Source organism: Pipra filicauda, unplaced genomic scaffold, assembly GCF_003945595.2.
Source record: "Pipra filicauda isolate LSUMZ 115617 unplaced genomic scaffold, ASM394559v2 scaffold69_size3009148_pilon, whole genome shotgun sequence".
Taxonomy (NCBI): Eukaryota; Metazoa; Chordata; class Aves; order Passeriformes; family Pipridae; genus Pipra; species Pipra filicauda.
Genome location: NW_024104864.1, coordinates 2,272,855 through 2,289,057, shown reverse-complemented (window position 1 = coordinate 2,289,057; position 16,203 = coordinate 2,272,855). Strand labels below are relative to the sequence as shown.

At 42.4% G+C, this 16,203-nt stretch overlaps 1 protein-coding gene across 2 annotated transcripts; it reads right to left on the bottom strand.

Annotated features, from left to right (window-relative positions):
* Positions 1 to 5,549: 5,549 nt before the first annotated feature.
* HAO2 (hydroxyacid oxidase 2) lies at positions 5,550 to 15,993 on the bottom strand. 2 transcript variants are annotated; one of them, XM_027730384.2, is made up of 8 exons: positions 15,954 to 15,993; positions 14,166 to 14,318; positions 13,252 to 13,403; positions 12,174 to 12,457; positions 11,589 to 11,804; positions 9,678 to 9,836; positions 8,261 to 8,330; positions 5,550 to 6,370 (listed from the first exon to the last, which is right to left on the bottom strand). In XM_027730384.2, the coding sequence occupies exons 2-8, from the start codon at positions 14,294 to 14,296 to the stop codon at positions 6,315 to 6,317; spliced, it is 1,068 nt and encodes a 355-aa protein (XP_027586185.1). In that variant the 5' UTR covers positions 14,297 to 14,318; positions 15,954 to 15,993; the 3' UTR covers positions 5,550 to 6,314. The 2 variants fall into 2 exon arrangements, with proteins under 2 accessions (XP_027586185.1, XP_027586186.1); XM_027730385.2 differs by having other exon boundaries at positions 12,174 to 12,454.
* Positions 15,994 to 16,203: the final 210 nt, after the last annotated feature.

Genomic DNA, 16,203 nt, shown 5'->3' with positions numbered 1-16,203 from the left:
CTTAAGATAGAAAACACTCTCCTACACCAAGCTTGCCTATTAGAATGACCAAGTTTAGCAGGGGTAGTGCTTATATGAGAATGAGTGCTGCATAGGGGACTGCAAGGAGATTTCGTCCTCTTGGGTACTACTCAGCCAAATGCTTGGCTTAGTTTGAGGTAATTTTATACAACACTGCATAGCAGCCTTCATCTGAAATGTCATTTGTGAATGTCAGTGGTCAGACAGCAGTAGTTTGCTCAGTTCACACTCAGACCTGCTGGTGCTTCCTGCAGTCTCACCTGGAGCCAACATTTTCACATTTGGTTCTTGTTGACGTTGCTGGGTGGCTCTGTGCTGCAGACAAGGCTGGCTTTGGTGTTCCCGAAGGGGCACAAAGGCAGATGCTGGAACGTGCTGTACACCCCAGAACAGTGTCAATGAGCAACAAGGCCAGAGTCCACCAGACCTCTGACCACCAGGAAACAGCTTGATGAAATTCTGAGTTATTGCACAGGTATGGAATTTGCAGACTAAAACATGATTCAGCAGCATCTAAAAAAGTTTAGCAATGCTATATTCTGTGTCAAGGTATAGTCATTTTTTAACTATGTTGATGTCTTCTCTTTGACTTCATTGTAAAACAAAGCCACCAAAATGTGTTTCTTACAACCGTATGCCTGTAAGCTCAAAATGCCTAGATGTGGCAGCTCTGGGAAAGAGACTGTACTTTGAGATGTAGATTTACTCAAGGAAAGCTTCTGGCCTTCAGAGTGAGAGACACTGTTCCCTCTTGGAAACATTTTCCTCTCTCTTCTGGTTACACATTGACAAGAGGGAATAAGACTTAAATAATTAACTTTTGGGCATCTGTCCTGAATCACAGTCTGAATAAATACAACTTTTCATAGTGGGGAACAGTTACAAGACACTTTAATCAAGGTATGAAGATAACCACCTTAAGAGGCCTCAGTGTTTCTGTGTGTTCAAATCTGAAAAAGAAAATATCTCCTATTTCAGTAGTACCAAAATTCTTCCAGTAGAAGGGAGAAAGTGATTGTAAATGTTTCTTACATGGCCTCCAAAATCAAAGAGACTTACTTGTTGTAGTCTTTGCTATATTAGACAGCACATGAGTTGTGCAATTAACTAGAAACAAACATTTAGTCTCCTTTTCCTTTTTGTTTTAGGAAGAACTGTTTCCTCAGATGAAATTAAATATTGAATTATATATTTAAAGGCTGGAGAAAATTGCACCATATGCCAAAGGAAAATGTTTATATTTGGATCGATTTTGTAGATAAACTACCCTTGTAAATACCCTGATTCCCTCTCCCTGCTGCATCCTCCAGGGATGCTGTGAAACAGCAGGGTTTGATTAGTCCTTAACCCACAAGTTTACAATATTTTTTTGAAAGATTTAACCTTGCTTGAATTTGTAGCAGAGATATTCACAACAATCAAATACAGAAAGCAGAACAGAGTGCAGACAAGAGGGCATGAGACTTTGGTACACATTGGCATGGATCATAGAAGATTTCCGAAGTCTTGGAATAGCTGTAGGATGGACTTGTTAAATAGTCTCTCAGCCTAGTCAAACCCTGGGAGCTCTTATTTTTAAGCTCACCCACCAAATACCTTTCTTTTTCTCTCAGAAAATTGTTTCTGCAGCCTCTTTCACAGAGATACATGGTTGCCTCTGCAGCTGCATGGTAGTTGATCATGGCAGTACAGTGGTACAACATAGTACAGATATCATGTGCGGTTCTCATTTTATGATTCTGTGATATTTAGATTAAAAGGAGCCTCTGGAGGTCTCTGACCCAAGTGCTTCTTAAAGTAGCATCAGATCAGACAAGGTTGCTCTGGACCTTGTCCAGTCAATCTCTAAATATCTCAAAGGATGGAGGTTTCACAAACCCTCTGTTGCAGGATTTGACCCCCCCTCATGGTGAATTTTTTTCCCACTGATTTCTACCTGGAATTTTCCTCATTGTCTTTCACCCTTTTACTGTTCACATCCCAGAAGCTCATTTCTCCAAATGAGTAGTAAAAGACAGCAATGTGATCCCCCATCCACCTTTAGCCTTCTCAGGACTGAGTACTCCCAGTTGTCTCATTCTCTTATTGTACATCCTTGAAGTCCATCAACATGTACCACGTGCTGTAATTCCTGAGTCTTATCTGGCAGGCTGTCAGTCTGCTGACAAGGTTTATTGTTACTGGAACAGAGAGGAAGGCCTCCATGTGAAGGCCTCTGGAAGATCAGTGCAGACACTGTTATCTCTGAGAGAAATTAAAGTCTAAACAGAGCCAGCTAACAGGGCTAGCTTCTTTCTTCTGCCTCCTTAGGGACAATTTAAAGTAGGGTTTATGTAGAAGGTTGCTTTTTGATAGCGTAGTTCCCCCTGGCCATGCCAGTGAAGTGGGCACTGAGGTATTTGCCAGCTGCAAAGCAGTCTGTGGCAGGGCGTCTGAACCACTGAGAGCTGGCCTTTTGTCCCAGAAGTGGTACTCTGCTGCAGGCTCAGCTTGGAAACCTCAGGTGAAGAGCAGATTTACCATTTGCCCACAAGATGCACATGCCCAATTCTATAGGGATTCCCCTTTGTTATTGATTCCTGAGGCATGATACTTACACAAACCCGACCAGCAAAATCTTCCCTTACCCTTGCTCTATGGCCGGGCATGCAGAACTATTCAAGCGTACAGGCATTGCCTCAGTTTTGGAATACATGCTGATCTAAAAGGGGAAAACAGGCTAGGAGGATATTCTATATGATTACATAGTTTGAAAAATCAGATAGAAAATTTGTGTGGCTTTAAAGGCCAATAGCAAGAGGCAGGATTAGAGAAGAAGATATTTCAGCTCTGTGAATGCTGCAGTCCCGGACCCCTGCTAATCTTCATTTCACTTCCAAGTGCTCCATGCCTGTTCAAATATAGCTCCAAAGGTACTCCACTAGATGCCCAGATCACAGGATTTGCAAATTAGTGGCCTTTGCAAACATTTCTGGTTTAAGATGTTTATGCTATCTTATACACCAAACTTATAGAACAGCTTGATTAAAGGCTACCTTAGTAGGGTTTACACATCCTTCAGCTCCACCTGCTCCACCTCCTATCCTTCATCCCCCAACTTCAGTGTCATGGGAAAAACAGAGAAGGCGATCACAAAAAAACCACGGTGCTTTTATTTTCATGATGTTACACTGTCTTTCCTTTAAAACAGATTTTGATCTCATGTACTCCATAATAGTGTAAATGAAGCCACCTGAAGTCAGCTCAACAGTGCAGACAACTTCCATCACTACTGTTTCAGCTCCAACAGACTCTCTGAGTTTCTTAAGATGGCTTCACAATTGCAACAATAGCAAGCATTCCACCATCTTGGTTTTGTTGGCTTTAAATGAAAGCTGAGACTCTGGAGCCTGAAATTAGTGATTCTCCTGCCTCAGCAGAGCTGTCTTGAGCACTACCTCAGCTCCAAGGAACACACACTGCTGTGAGGAGCAGCATGAGCAAACCCTCAGACTAGCTGTATGCATGGAACATTGAGAGGGTCTGACTGCAAGTGAAAGGTGTCTCACTGAAATGCTGGTAAGAAATGGATGATCTTTCACTACCTGGATTTCTCCAGACAAAAGAGATTTCTTTCAGTAAATAGGAGTATAGAACAAGGAGCAAAGCTCTTGATGGTCAGCGACTAGGGAGACAGAGGAGCTCATTTTCATGAAAACAGAACTTAAATGCAGTTGTCCCAGCCCCTCACTACCTATTTTCCCATTTCACAGCATCAGCTCCAGAAGACAGTAGCTAACTTCAGGCACCTGCTCACTCTCACCCTTTCCATGTCCATGTCTAGGTCTTATAGATTTACAGAAGCAGATATAAAAAAATTCAAATGCCTGAAGGCAAGTCATCAAGATGTATTGGAGAAAGGATGCTGGAAATTCTGCTCCTCTACAGAGCTTAGCCAGATATCTCCAGTCTGCCAGCAGGCCCCTTCAGCCACTGTCATTGCTATAAGCTGGAAACAAGTCTTCTAGCAAGTTTAGGACCTAATGAGCCTCACTTGATTCTTCTAAGATATGGGCAAAAGTAGGTGATGCTGCTGCTCCCATTTTCCCTTTTTACGCCAGGAGCCAGAGGTCAACATGCTCAGCAAGAACTGGGGGAGTACAGATGTCCTCTCCTCCACAGAAAAAGCAGCACCTCTTCTCTGACGGGAGAAAGCCTTGAGCAAAGAAGCTCATAGGCAGTTTTGTGGGAGGAGAGCGAGCACTTTCTTGGAATTTGGCCACACAGCACTCCAAAACAGGGTTAGATAACTGTGCAGCCCCATCCATCCAGGACTCCTGTGGTGTTTTCCTCTGAGTAATTACTGTGTGAATTAATGATCTTAGGCCCCCACCTTCACTCTCATACACAGGAGAACTTTGATTACTAGCCTACAAAGCATCACTTTTCCCTGTCCGCAGCCACTTATTCTTGATGCTTTTACTGAACAGTGCCAGAATTCCAAGGAGAGCAGGGGGAGATCCCACTTGGTGGGAAATACCACATGCTCATGCATGATACCCAGGGCAGTGCAGTTTGCAGGACACCACTGTTTGCGATTGCCAAGAAAGGGAGCCTTGTGTGCAAGGGGAGACTGGGAGGTGCACTAAATAGGGACGGTGCCCGGCAAGTTGGTATTTCTTTGGCACAAAGTGACATGGCATCCCATTGCTGTCTGGCATCCCTCTGCCATTTTGTGCTGCTGTAACATCAGTGGCCACACTTGTGAGTCTGGCCATAAAAATTATTTATAAGAAAACAAGGTCAGGTGTCTTATCAGATATTTTTAACATCACATTGCATTTTTAAAGATGACGAACATTAGCAGTTTTCCTGTATGTACCATCTTAGTTTACTTAGCCTCATTTAAAAGACCTGATTAAGCCAGAGCAGTTAAATCAGTTAAACTCTTTGTGGAAATTCAGTTTATTCCCAGATACACTGACCCAATGCCCCACAGATTTACACGTCACATTTATAACTAAGACCAAATATGCACACAGCGGGTTCAGCCATTTTGAGTAGATAATTCTTTCTACACCTTTACTTGGACAGCATTATGTAAAGATTAAAAAAACAATTGTTGTTAAACTCCTCCTAGGGACAACAGTTCAGGATAAATACTCATGCTGCAGCCTATTGACACAGACAAACCCCAAGGGACATCAGCTCCAAATAATACAACATCAACAGATTTCTGCCCTGGCTGTAAGACCGTATGTGCCCCCACATTCCCTCATTTCCATTCCCCAGTAGCTCCCTCAGCTATGGGCAGTAGCAGACTTCCTTGTCTACTCTGGGCAGCCAGAAAGCAGCTCTGACACAGCCAAGGGCCATTGGCTTCCTCATGAGGAGGCAACACTCATGTCTCAGGAAGAAACTTGGACAGGGAAGGGATGAGCACATATTTCTGCTACCTCGGAGAGCAAGTGTTTATGCTGGCAGCAGGTGTGACACTGCCTCTGAGCTATCCTCAGACAGCAAAGGTCACATGCTGCTGGGGGGGTGCCAGCAGCTCCTGCCCACTCCGTTAGCCTGTGCTGGCTGCCCTTATCCATGGGCAGAGACCAGGGCACCTGGTGAGTGATGTACCCACTGCCACAAACTTGTGGTGTCCTCTGAAAGTGAACAGGTCTTGACTGCTACTCAGAAGAGTTTGCCTTACAAATTAACTATGTAGTGAAAGAAGAGGCTCTCTCAGCAGGGAGCACAGGGTGCTGATTTGGTTACAGGTGATTTCATTGCTCTGCGTTTAGAAGCAGTGGGCAAAAACTGCCCCCACCATCAAAGGGTAACTTGTGTGCCTGTTAACTGATACATCTTGTTTCTGTATCTGTTATGAATACATCTGGGAAAAGCCCAAGCTATGGAAGATATTGGCCACAACAATTACTATGCCAGAGTAGGAAAGTGTGACTGAGTTGCAGTCAGACTTGGTAGGACAATCAAGTGGAAAAAGCAAGGCACACAGTTTTCCATGTCTGGATGTCCAATGTAATAGAACTCGGGAGTAAAGCCCAACATAGGTAATGACATGGAACAGCCAGTTTAAAGCAAATGTATTTAAACAAGTAAAAATTACTCGAACTGCTAAGGAATTCATTGGTCTCAACGAAAGCAGAGCACAGCCTTTGCTAACACGGATATTTTCCTAATCTCCTCAGAGGTTTCCTGAAGGCCTTATCATATACTTGTTGCTCCTTCTTTGCTGTCTTCAGTCTGGCTGGGACCTCAGCTTGAGCTGCCTCTGTTTGGTGGGTATTGCAGGAGGCTGTTCACAGCTTGGAGAACCGAACCAGGTGTCGGCCAATCTCTGAGACTCTGGCACAGCCTGAAATACATGAGACAACAATGAGAACGAAAGGTTTGTGGATGAAGCTTGGAAGCCCCCTTCTCTGAATTACAGTCTTGTCTTGTATGAACTGGGTTGGGATAGGTTCGTACTTCAGTAGTTCTGTTCCTCAATGGCATCTTCAGCCTTGAGGTTAGGCACCAGAGTTCCCACACAAGTAGAGTTAGAAACATGAAAAAAAATGATCCTTACAACAAGCCGAGCAGAGTGTTATCTGATCCAGTCAGCAGAGAAAAGGTAGACAGAAAAGATACAGGGATTGCTGGGTGCCAAGTGACCGGAGGTGGAGATTTGCACTGGCATTTCATCTGGTCAAAAATGGGTGGAAGAGGGATTCTGGTTGGCACCCAGCTGGACATGAGCCAGCAGTGTGCCCAGGTGGCTACAAAGGCCAATGGCAACCTGGCCTGTATCAGAAACAATGTGACCAGCAGGACCTGGGCAGTGATCAGGCCCCTGAATGGGGCACTGATGAGGCTGCACTTTGAATCCTGTGTTCAGGAGAGATTTAGACTGGATATTAGGAAAAATTTCTTCACATGAAGGGTTATCAAGAATTAGATGAGGCTGTCCAGAAAGGTAGTTAAGTCACCATCCCTGTAGGTATTTAAAAGACATGGAGATGTGGTGCTTAGGGACATGGTTTCATGGTGGGCTTCGCAGTGCTGGGTTAAGAGTTGACCTTGATGGTCTTATAGTTCTTTTCCAACCTAAAAGATTATATGGTTCTATGAATTTCACGCTTCCACTAAAAAGATCCCAACTTGCTGCTCTTGCTGAATCCAGTGCCCTTTTGCATGTAAAGTGTAAGAGCCTGCTGGAAAAAAAAACCAACAAAACAAAACAAAAAACAAAACCCCCACAAAACCAACAAACCCACCGTGTAGGAATCTTTGCTAGTTGAAAAAGTGACCTGTAAAACCAACCGTGCCAACAGGATTTCAATTCCAATCTCCTAGTCAGCATTGTTATCCACTTGAGTTCATGGTTGCTAGAGCATGAAAATCTTTAATAAGATCCTTTGCTGATGTCTCAATACTCCTGCACTGGATCTGCATGTCATGCTTAGTATCATGGAATATCCTGAGTTGGAAGTAGCCCACAAGGATCATGGAAGTCCATCTTCTGGCCCTGCATAGGACAGCCCCATGAATCACACCATGTGCCTGAGAACATTGTCCAAATGCTTCTTAAACTCTGACAGGTTTGGTGCTGAGACTTCCCTGGGGAGCCTGTTCCAGTGCTCAACCACCCTCTTGTTCATATGTGAAACGAGTTTGCACTGGGCTCTGCAAGTTTGCTGTCAGTGAGGGGATCAAACATGGCAGCTACAGTTGGGAGCAATAGTGAGAAATGAGAGTGAGGAACAAAAGTAAAATCTTGGAGGAGACATGAAGGCTTTTAAGGCATGTAAAATGCAGAGGTTTGAACCTCCACGAACAGGCTGTATTCTCCAATATGCAGAGAAAAATTCTGCATCCATTTTTAATGAACTTTTCATGCAGAAAAAAATTGGTTCCATTTTGCCCTGATAAACAATATGTCAAATTCTGAAAAACATATGCTACCATTCCCAGCAGAACAAAAATTGCAGGTTTTGCTCAGCTTTACTTAGCAATTTTGTATCTCTTTAGCTGGGTCACAAAGCTGCTTTAACCTATTTCCTCCTTGTAAGTGTCATTGCTCTGACACCTGAAATGCCAAGTGGTTTTCTAGGAAGCAAAGAATCACCTTAAGCATAGCAACTTGAACCGGCACAGGTCAGGTGGATTCCCTTTTTGTGACCCATCCATCAGACTTCTGATTTTATATGGCTTGCATGAAGAAACCTCTGTATCACCCATTGCAAACAACCTGCAAAATACTTACCGGCCAAGGCCATCGACAAACGAAATTCATCCTGCAAAATTCTCAAAACGTCCTGGAGACCTTCTTCACCCTGCTCCAACAGAGAAAGCACTCAGGGTAAAAGGAACACTGGCACAGAGCAATGCTGCAGGATGCTTGCACTGTGAGAGCTGGGACAGTCCCTTAACCTCGTGCCAATTCCAAGCTCTCAGACAGATGAATGATTAAAACTTTATGATGGATGTGCTCAGTTCATTGCAGATTAATTTAAATGCTTTTCCTTTTGTGATACATCTGAACATGGAAAGAAAACAAAGCTGGTTTTCACTTGTGACATTTTCTAGCTGGTTTCTTCTCTTAGCTTTCAGTTTTCCTCTGCCAATTGGCTTGTTATTTAAAATGTCAAGCCTTACAATGCTGACAGTTTTCAATGAAGTAATGAGAGTTTTATATATGATACTGCTTTAAAAACTTTAGTTTACTCAAATACTGGTCTGAATCTTCAAAAATAATATACTCTGTGTTTTCCCCTGTGTGACACCAAGAAGCTCAAAATCCAATAAATTGTATATAAGATTTTGAGTTTCTTGTGAAATACTGGGTGATTTTTTCTTTTTTCTTTTTTTTTTTTTTCTCTTAAATTTTCTTTTTACTTCTTACAAGAATGTTTTGGGTGCAGACAATGTTAGTGCTTGTTCATGTCCTTCCTCTTTGTATGCTAGGGTAACACACCGAGATACATCTTTAGGAATGCTCTAACTTACTCATCTTTAGGAATTTAATACCAAAGCACAGTTAAACCCCCCAAATTCCATCTCCATTCTGCTTGCATTGTGGAAAAAAAGAAGGCAACTCACAGCAGCACCCTTTTCATGTTAGGCCCTTTTTTTATGTTTACTGGCAAAAGAAACAGTACTGACAACTCTTCCAGGTTTCTCAGAAGATTCAGGTGACTTCTTGCTTAAAATCTAGCTACTGGAATCCACAGCAATCACACCACTGGACAAGAGTCTCATTCAAAAAATAGGAAATGTTTCTAGGCCATAAAAATAAAGATTTTTTTATTCTAGAGAAAAGTTTGGAATCTCCAATCGAGAGGCTAAATAGCAAAAATTTAGTAAAGCAAACAACTGATGTAATAATATTTTAATTATATTATGTTAACTTTCTGCATCAGAGGCCTACTTCATGCCTCTGGATTGTAGAAATATTCCCATAGTTAAGAAGCAGCATATATAGGAAATTGTGAAATTCAGTGGTATTTTTAAATCACAGAAATGTCAGATTTGGGGTGATTCCACTTAAAAATCCATTAAAAAAAAAAAAAAAAGAGAGAGATATTCTTTACCAGTGAAAACATTTTCTCTATGACTTCAATAACAACAGAGTGTTGAAGAGTATGAGAAGCAGGCATGTGAACTGAAAGCTCCTCACTCACCTTGTAAGCCAGACCCCATAAAGCTGGTCTTCCAATAAAGACGCATTTTGCTCCCAGTGCCAGTGCTTTCAACACATCACTTCCTTTTCTTATTCCGCCATCTAAGTAAACTTCAACTCTGCCTCCTACTGCCTCCACAACTTCAACCAGAGCATCAATCTGCAAAGAAGCATCCAGTCTCACCTTGAGGTCATCCTTTGATTCCAAGAGAAAGAGGATATATTCCAAAGAGACAGGCAGGGAGACAATGCTTCCATAGCATACCTTCTCAAAATAAAATGTGATGATGCATCACAAATAGCTCAGCACCAAAGGCTGCAGGATAAAGTGCAGCTTACGGGATAGTTAATGTGATTTTCCAGTGCTTTGCCTATACTGATATTTTTGTTAGCACTTCTGGTGAGTGCTTTATGGAAGATTTTATATATAAATTTCAATGAAAATAACTGTTATTAATATTTTACTTTCATTTGAGACAAATGTTTGTAAAAAAGGCTGATGTCCAAACTGCCTACAGTTTACATTTCAACCTAATCCTGGTGACCACCTGTAGAATGCCTCCTCAAACCCCCTAAAGCATCTATGAAGGATTTCATTTGCTTTGTATGACAGTCAACATATCATTTCCTCCAGGTTAAGTCTCCTGATTCCCTAAGGTCTTTTTGGTAGAGTCCAACATGGACTAGAGTCCGAGTTGCCAGTGCAGGGCAGCACCATACAGAGATGCTGGCTCTGGTCCCAGAGGCAGTACAGTCAGAGGCAGGACATTACACTAGACCTAATTAACTCTCGGCAAACCCAATGGCTCTTTTCTGCAGTCTCTTATACCCTTTTGCCTCCTTTTAATTTTTTTTTTTTTTTTCAAGTAGAGCAGCTATAACTAAGTAAAGCAGATTTTTCCAATTAATCCAATTTTTTTTCAGGACTTCAGACTAAAAACTTTCAGGCTGAAATTTTCTAGGAGTAGCTCATCAAGGACAGGGACAATAGATTCTATTGTCAAGCTTGGTACCAAAAGAATATCAGAGCCAAACCGGGTATCTACTGCCCTGTCTGTGTATGTAAAGAAACTTTTATGATAGAAGAGCAATTCAATATGGATGCCATTTCTGTTATTATGCCCTCAGCATTTAGACTATAAATATTTTTTATTCATTATTGTCAGGCTTGATGTAGAATAGAAGACAATTCCCTGGTACCTATTTTTATTTTACAAAAGAAAACAGAGAAAAAACCATACATAAGATACTATGCAATGCAGAACTGTAAAATGAGGACAATTGGAAAAACTGAGAGAAACCAAATTAAACCAGTGAAATACACATATGTCCAAACAATGCTTGATTTCCTTGTACAGTTTAAAAAGCAGGGGAATTTTTTTCCAGATAAGTTATCCTTTTTTTGGCTCGTGAAAGTCAATAAATTCCCATTTAGACTTGAGTCCGTAAATACGCAAGCAGGCCTCTCACTAAATCTAGCTGCGTTGTTTTGCATGTTTTGACAGATGTGAACAATGAGAATACATTATGCTTTCATTTGTACATTTTTGGTTTCAGAGCTTCGTTTTCCTTTTGCTGCAGTGCGCAAAGAGTTTGTGTGCACTGCACCAGCTCATGGAGACACAGGCAGAAAACATTTCCTGACTTAGGCCAGTACTTTATCTGCAGTTATGTGGTTTCTGCAACACTCACAGAACCCTCCCAAGAAGCTGAGAAAATACTTCAGTGGGTAGCTCATGCCAAGTTACAGATCTTACAAGTTTAAAGCTAAAGTACATCTGCACACACCCACGACCACTGAACAAATACAAGTCCATGAAAAGTGTACACACAGAGCTGGTCATAGAGATACCCAGGTTAATGCAAATATGAAGACTGTAAGCAGTCATGGGACATACATTTTCTCACTTACAGTGGCAGGTCCTTCATCCAGTTGTCTTCCACCATGATTGGACACAATAATTCCCTGGACTCCGTGTCTCACTGCCAGCTCTGCATCTTCTTTTGTCAAGATGCCTTTGATGATGATGGGCAGGTGGGTCAGGCTCTGCAGCCAGTAGATATCATTCCAGGTGATGGAAGGATCCAAGCTGTTGGGTGGCAGTCCATACTCAGAACGGTCATCTCCCTACAGCCATAGAACAAAAGAAAGCCTCATCTGAGCTGCAAAAATCAGAGGTCCCTTGAAGTTTTTCCTTGCCATAGAAAAGATTAATTAAACTTGCTAACAAACATGTTCATCAGCTCCAGAAAGCATATATCTCTGAAGAAGAATAATTACAGTGGGGGTGGAGATCAGTTTGTCTTAGGCATCTGGATGGGGATTTTGAAGTCGGAACCCAGGTTGGCAGGAGATCAAGGCAGGATGCTGCAGAACCAGAAGGGGAGAAGATACACCCTGGGTAGAGCAGATGCCAAAGCAGCAGTTACCCAGTGGTTTTGTCTCATGTGGTACATGCCAGCAGAGTGAATGAAAGGACAGGCTCATTTTACAAACCTCAAAGTCTCGTTCCAAGTTCTTCAGTTTCATGTGGGGTGGAAGGCAGAAACCATTGCGGATATCGTCGCGTCTTTTGCCCGTGTAGGGCAGATCCGCGGTGAGGACAAGGGCCTGGAAACCCAAGGCCTCTGCTCGTTGGACCAGCTGACGGGAAACTGCCCTGTTGCGGTGGATGTAGAGCTGGAACCACCGGAGGCCCCCGGGAGCGGCCGCAGAGATCTCCTCCAGCGTGCAGGTGGAGTACGTGCTGGCAATGTAACAGGTGTTCATGGCTTTGGCTGCTTCAGGACGTATTGAAAAAGAATCAGAAACAAAGTGATTTGAACCATCTCACCAGACATCAGACACAAAATGTTGTGCTCTTTGCAGAGACTTCCTGAGCTCCTGTTTTACGTATATCCTATGAAGCAGTGTGCAATTATGACCCCCGGATTAAAAGTAGCTGTATTTACCACACGCTAGTGTAGGATCATGGTTAAGAAAGCGGGAAAGAGAGAGGCAATTTACCAAGCTGCGCGTTCATTTTGCAACTACTTTTTTTGAAAAACCATGAATTTTTTCTTTCTGACTGAGTTTTCACAGGAATGCACTCTCAATTCCACTTGGTGTACACAGAAATACACAGAAGAAAAGAGTAATTTTAAAGCATCAGGTCTCCAAACCCACCATAGGATTTGTGAAGAGATACCATCCCTCTTTTTTCTCCAAGGGAGACACTTCTTAACCGGTAACAAGGAATTCACAGTCTGAGTCTTGTCCACCACTTTTATGACCTATCTAGAGCCACCAGGACTGAGAACCTTGTGTGGTTCTTGGTGTGAGTCAGAAATGGGTCCACTGCCCTTGTCTTAAGTTTGCAGCAGATTCCACAGTGAGGATCTTGTAATAGTGGTAGCTGGAGAAATAGAGCAATGCCTATACAGGTTCCCATGCAGAGTGTCAGAAAGTGGGAAAAGAGTTTGCCCCTTCAAGCCTGAAAACTTTTCTCAGTCACACTCCAAGCCATCCTAAAAGCTTCTTGAGGCTTTTACACAAACCACCCTTTTCGAAACATGGCAGCAGACCAGAAGAGTACCTCTGGCTGTGCTTTTCTCTCCATCAGGCCATGCTAGCTGGTGGAAGCCAGTGGGGGCGATTCCTACAGGAAAGCTGATTTCAGTCCCCAGGATCTTAGTCCTAATATCCATCATGGATACATCCCGCAGCATACGTGGCTGGAAACGAATTCTACAAGGCAAAAAGAACCACATTCAGGATAGTAGATGTTCAGTGACTTTTCCGAAGTTTCATGGAAACCAGGTCTTCATTTACCAACTACAAGGAATCTGATACAATAAATAGAATAGCATATAACAGAGGCTCTTCATCCTTTCTGTTCACTTTTAGGGGTCAGTTCAGCCAGAAGTTCAACCACTTCCATTTTCCATTAATCCTGCTTACTGGCCACAGTACTTAATTTCTTCACTTCCAATTCAGCATATTCTGTGATTCTGTGTCTTGTTCTCCCATTGTCCACCTCCCAGGTTGCTTCTACTTGCAGCCCAATCCCAGGTTGGTGCCTTCCACTTCACCATTTGTATGTCTGTCCTCGCTGTACAGTGTGCCTGCCCTCACACTCTGCAGCATGTTCCCCAAATCCCATCCTACTTACTTAGACTTCCTGCTTTTCTGCAAGAGCTCCCTGTTGCTACTCATTCTATTATAGCTACTCATCTCCTTTCCTGTCATGCCTGTATACCACACGGTACCGTACCATACCCTATCACTTGCCTGTACCCTCAGCATCACTTATGCCTCACACAATCTGTGTCACAGTCAGGCTGGCATCAGACCATGCAGCATATATCATTCAGGTAAGTGCATTTTGCTTGGGGATCACCTTGAAAAGGCAAGGTCTTAGGTGTCTTTGCTTGTGAAGTCCAAACACTTGCACAAAAATGTAGTTTAAAAGCTCCCAGTACAACACCCCTCGTTTCCTCCTCACATTACCTTTTATATGCCAAGATGTTTTCATCTCGTGTGTTACAGTCATCTGCTCCAGCTGCAAAATAATCCCAAGCAATCTTGGGTAAATACTTTTTAGCGTAGGCTTCAAAGTCTGAAAGACACACCATAGCCATTGCTGAGAGAGGCTCTGGGAACCTTGAAGAAAAGAATAACATGGAGGAGAAATTAGATCCCTGAACTGTCATTCTCTCTTCCAGGGGCTCTCATGTCACTCAATGCAAATCTTTGAGCCATCTGTCTTTTAGAAGACCTGCTGAGAGGTTGTCTCTGTCTATTGGGCACATCAGTCTATAAATGCATCTTCTCCCCTAGTATGAGAAAAACTTGCAGATGAAGCTATAGGAAGCTTGTATCTCTGGGCCTTTATTCTGTTTTAAACAGCAACCTGAAGAGGACATTTTAGGTCCTCTGACCTTTTAGTTGCATAATTCTGTCATAAGTTCCATCTTAAAACTAGCTGGGTTATTTGTTCCACTAATTCTCCTCAAAGTTTGTCCCAGAACATCATTTGCTAGATTACCCCTAAGGACAGCTCCCTGACTGAACAATTAGTTATGGAACACAGTGATGGAATTCGAGATTATGAAATCTGGAAACAAGTAAATGCAGAGTCTACATCTAACCTGCTCCAGCATGAACGCATTGTAAAACTATGTCCAGACTCTGAGTGCAAGTGGAATAGCAACTCTGTGGAAAAAAACAAAGCATTTTCTACAGATCTTCATTTCTCTTCTCTAACAAATATCTTCTGGGTGTTTGAATTACATGACATATACTATAAAAGGAGCATACAGAATTTGGACAAACCATGAGAAAATACTGGCAAAAAACAATTTCTGCAAAATGAAACGTTTCTAAGAACTACCCTCAGCCTTTCAGGGAAGACAAGTGATGTTGTGTTACCCAGATGGCTAATCAAACCAACATAAATGCTGCCCAGCAAATGCCTGCACTTACATACTTTTGAAGTAGCCAGGACTAAAAGCTGTGCAAATTAATGTTTTAGCAAACCGTGGCTGTGTGTGAGGAAAAACATGTACAAAACACAGACAAAGGCAATTTGCTAAATTGTTTATTGCAATTACTTCCACAGCTCTGATTAAAATAGGCATTTAGTAAGGTATATGAAAACATGAAGTTTTTAAACAGCTGTGGTTCAGTCTGATTTTTCTGAAAAACATACAGGAAGAAGTAAATATCCTAATTTTCAGGATTAGCCTCCCACCACAGATTAGCAAGGGTTGCAAGCTTCACCAAAATCAGTCCCGTGTGTCTGATGTTGTACAGTTCTGGCACAGATAAACCCACGGGTTATGTACACAGAAACAACCTGTCAAACTGCAGGCATGGGGATGTCTCAGTGACTGAGGTACCTGTGTTTACATTTGAAAACAAGGACTTAAAATTCTATGCTAGAAAAGAGCCCAAGATGAGGGAGTCATTGGAAGATGAAGAAGAAATGCGACTGATTTCTTCAGTATTATTTTGTCTCATCTGACAGGCATTAGGTAGCCAGTGGTGTCAGTATGCCAAGTCCGCTCTCTATGCATTCAAGACATCAAGCACTGCCGACAGCACAAGTCTTCTCACATATATACCGTGACATACTTTAAACAATGTGTCACAACTTCTGCTTTTCCAACTCTTACAAAGGTCAAAACCAGAAAGCACAATAAGATAAACCAAGTCCTCTCACAGCAGAATAAACTGCAATTTTAAACAACCCAGGCTCAGTCCTGTCTCCCAGTTCAGGTCTCAGTTCAGACTTACTTTGGGTTTCAGAGAGAGCTGCAGGAGGTGAGAGCTTCTCCCTCAGGTTTACCTGCAAACAGGATGTAGAGAAGGTCTTTTCACTGAGTAGATTCTGTTTTTTCTAGAATCAATAAGTAACCGTCAGAGATTAAAGCTCAATCCTGTGGTAAACTTTGTACTGTTTGTATAACACTAATGTTGTTTGGTTATCAGGTGATTAAAAATTCCTTCTAAAAACATGCATCACCTTGTCAGTGGTGCGATTGCT

What these genes read in the sequence shown, in the direction of transcription:
- HAO2 (XM_027730384.2), bottom strand. Translation starts at nt 14,296, where the DNA reads ATGGCTATGGTGTGTCTTTCAGACTTTGAAGCCTACGCTAAAAAGTAT. An exon ending in TATGGGGTCTGGCTTACAAG is followed by an intron (nt 8,331 to 9,677) that starts GTGAGTGAGGAG and finishes CTGTTGGAGCAG; the next exon opens with GGTGAAGAAGGTCTCCAGGA. An exon ending in TTTGTCGATGGCCTTGGCCG is followed by an intron (nt 6,371 to 8,260) that starts GTAAGTATTTTG and finishes CATGTATTTCAG; the next exon opens with GCTGTGCCAGAGTCTCAGAG.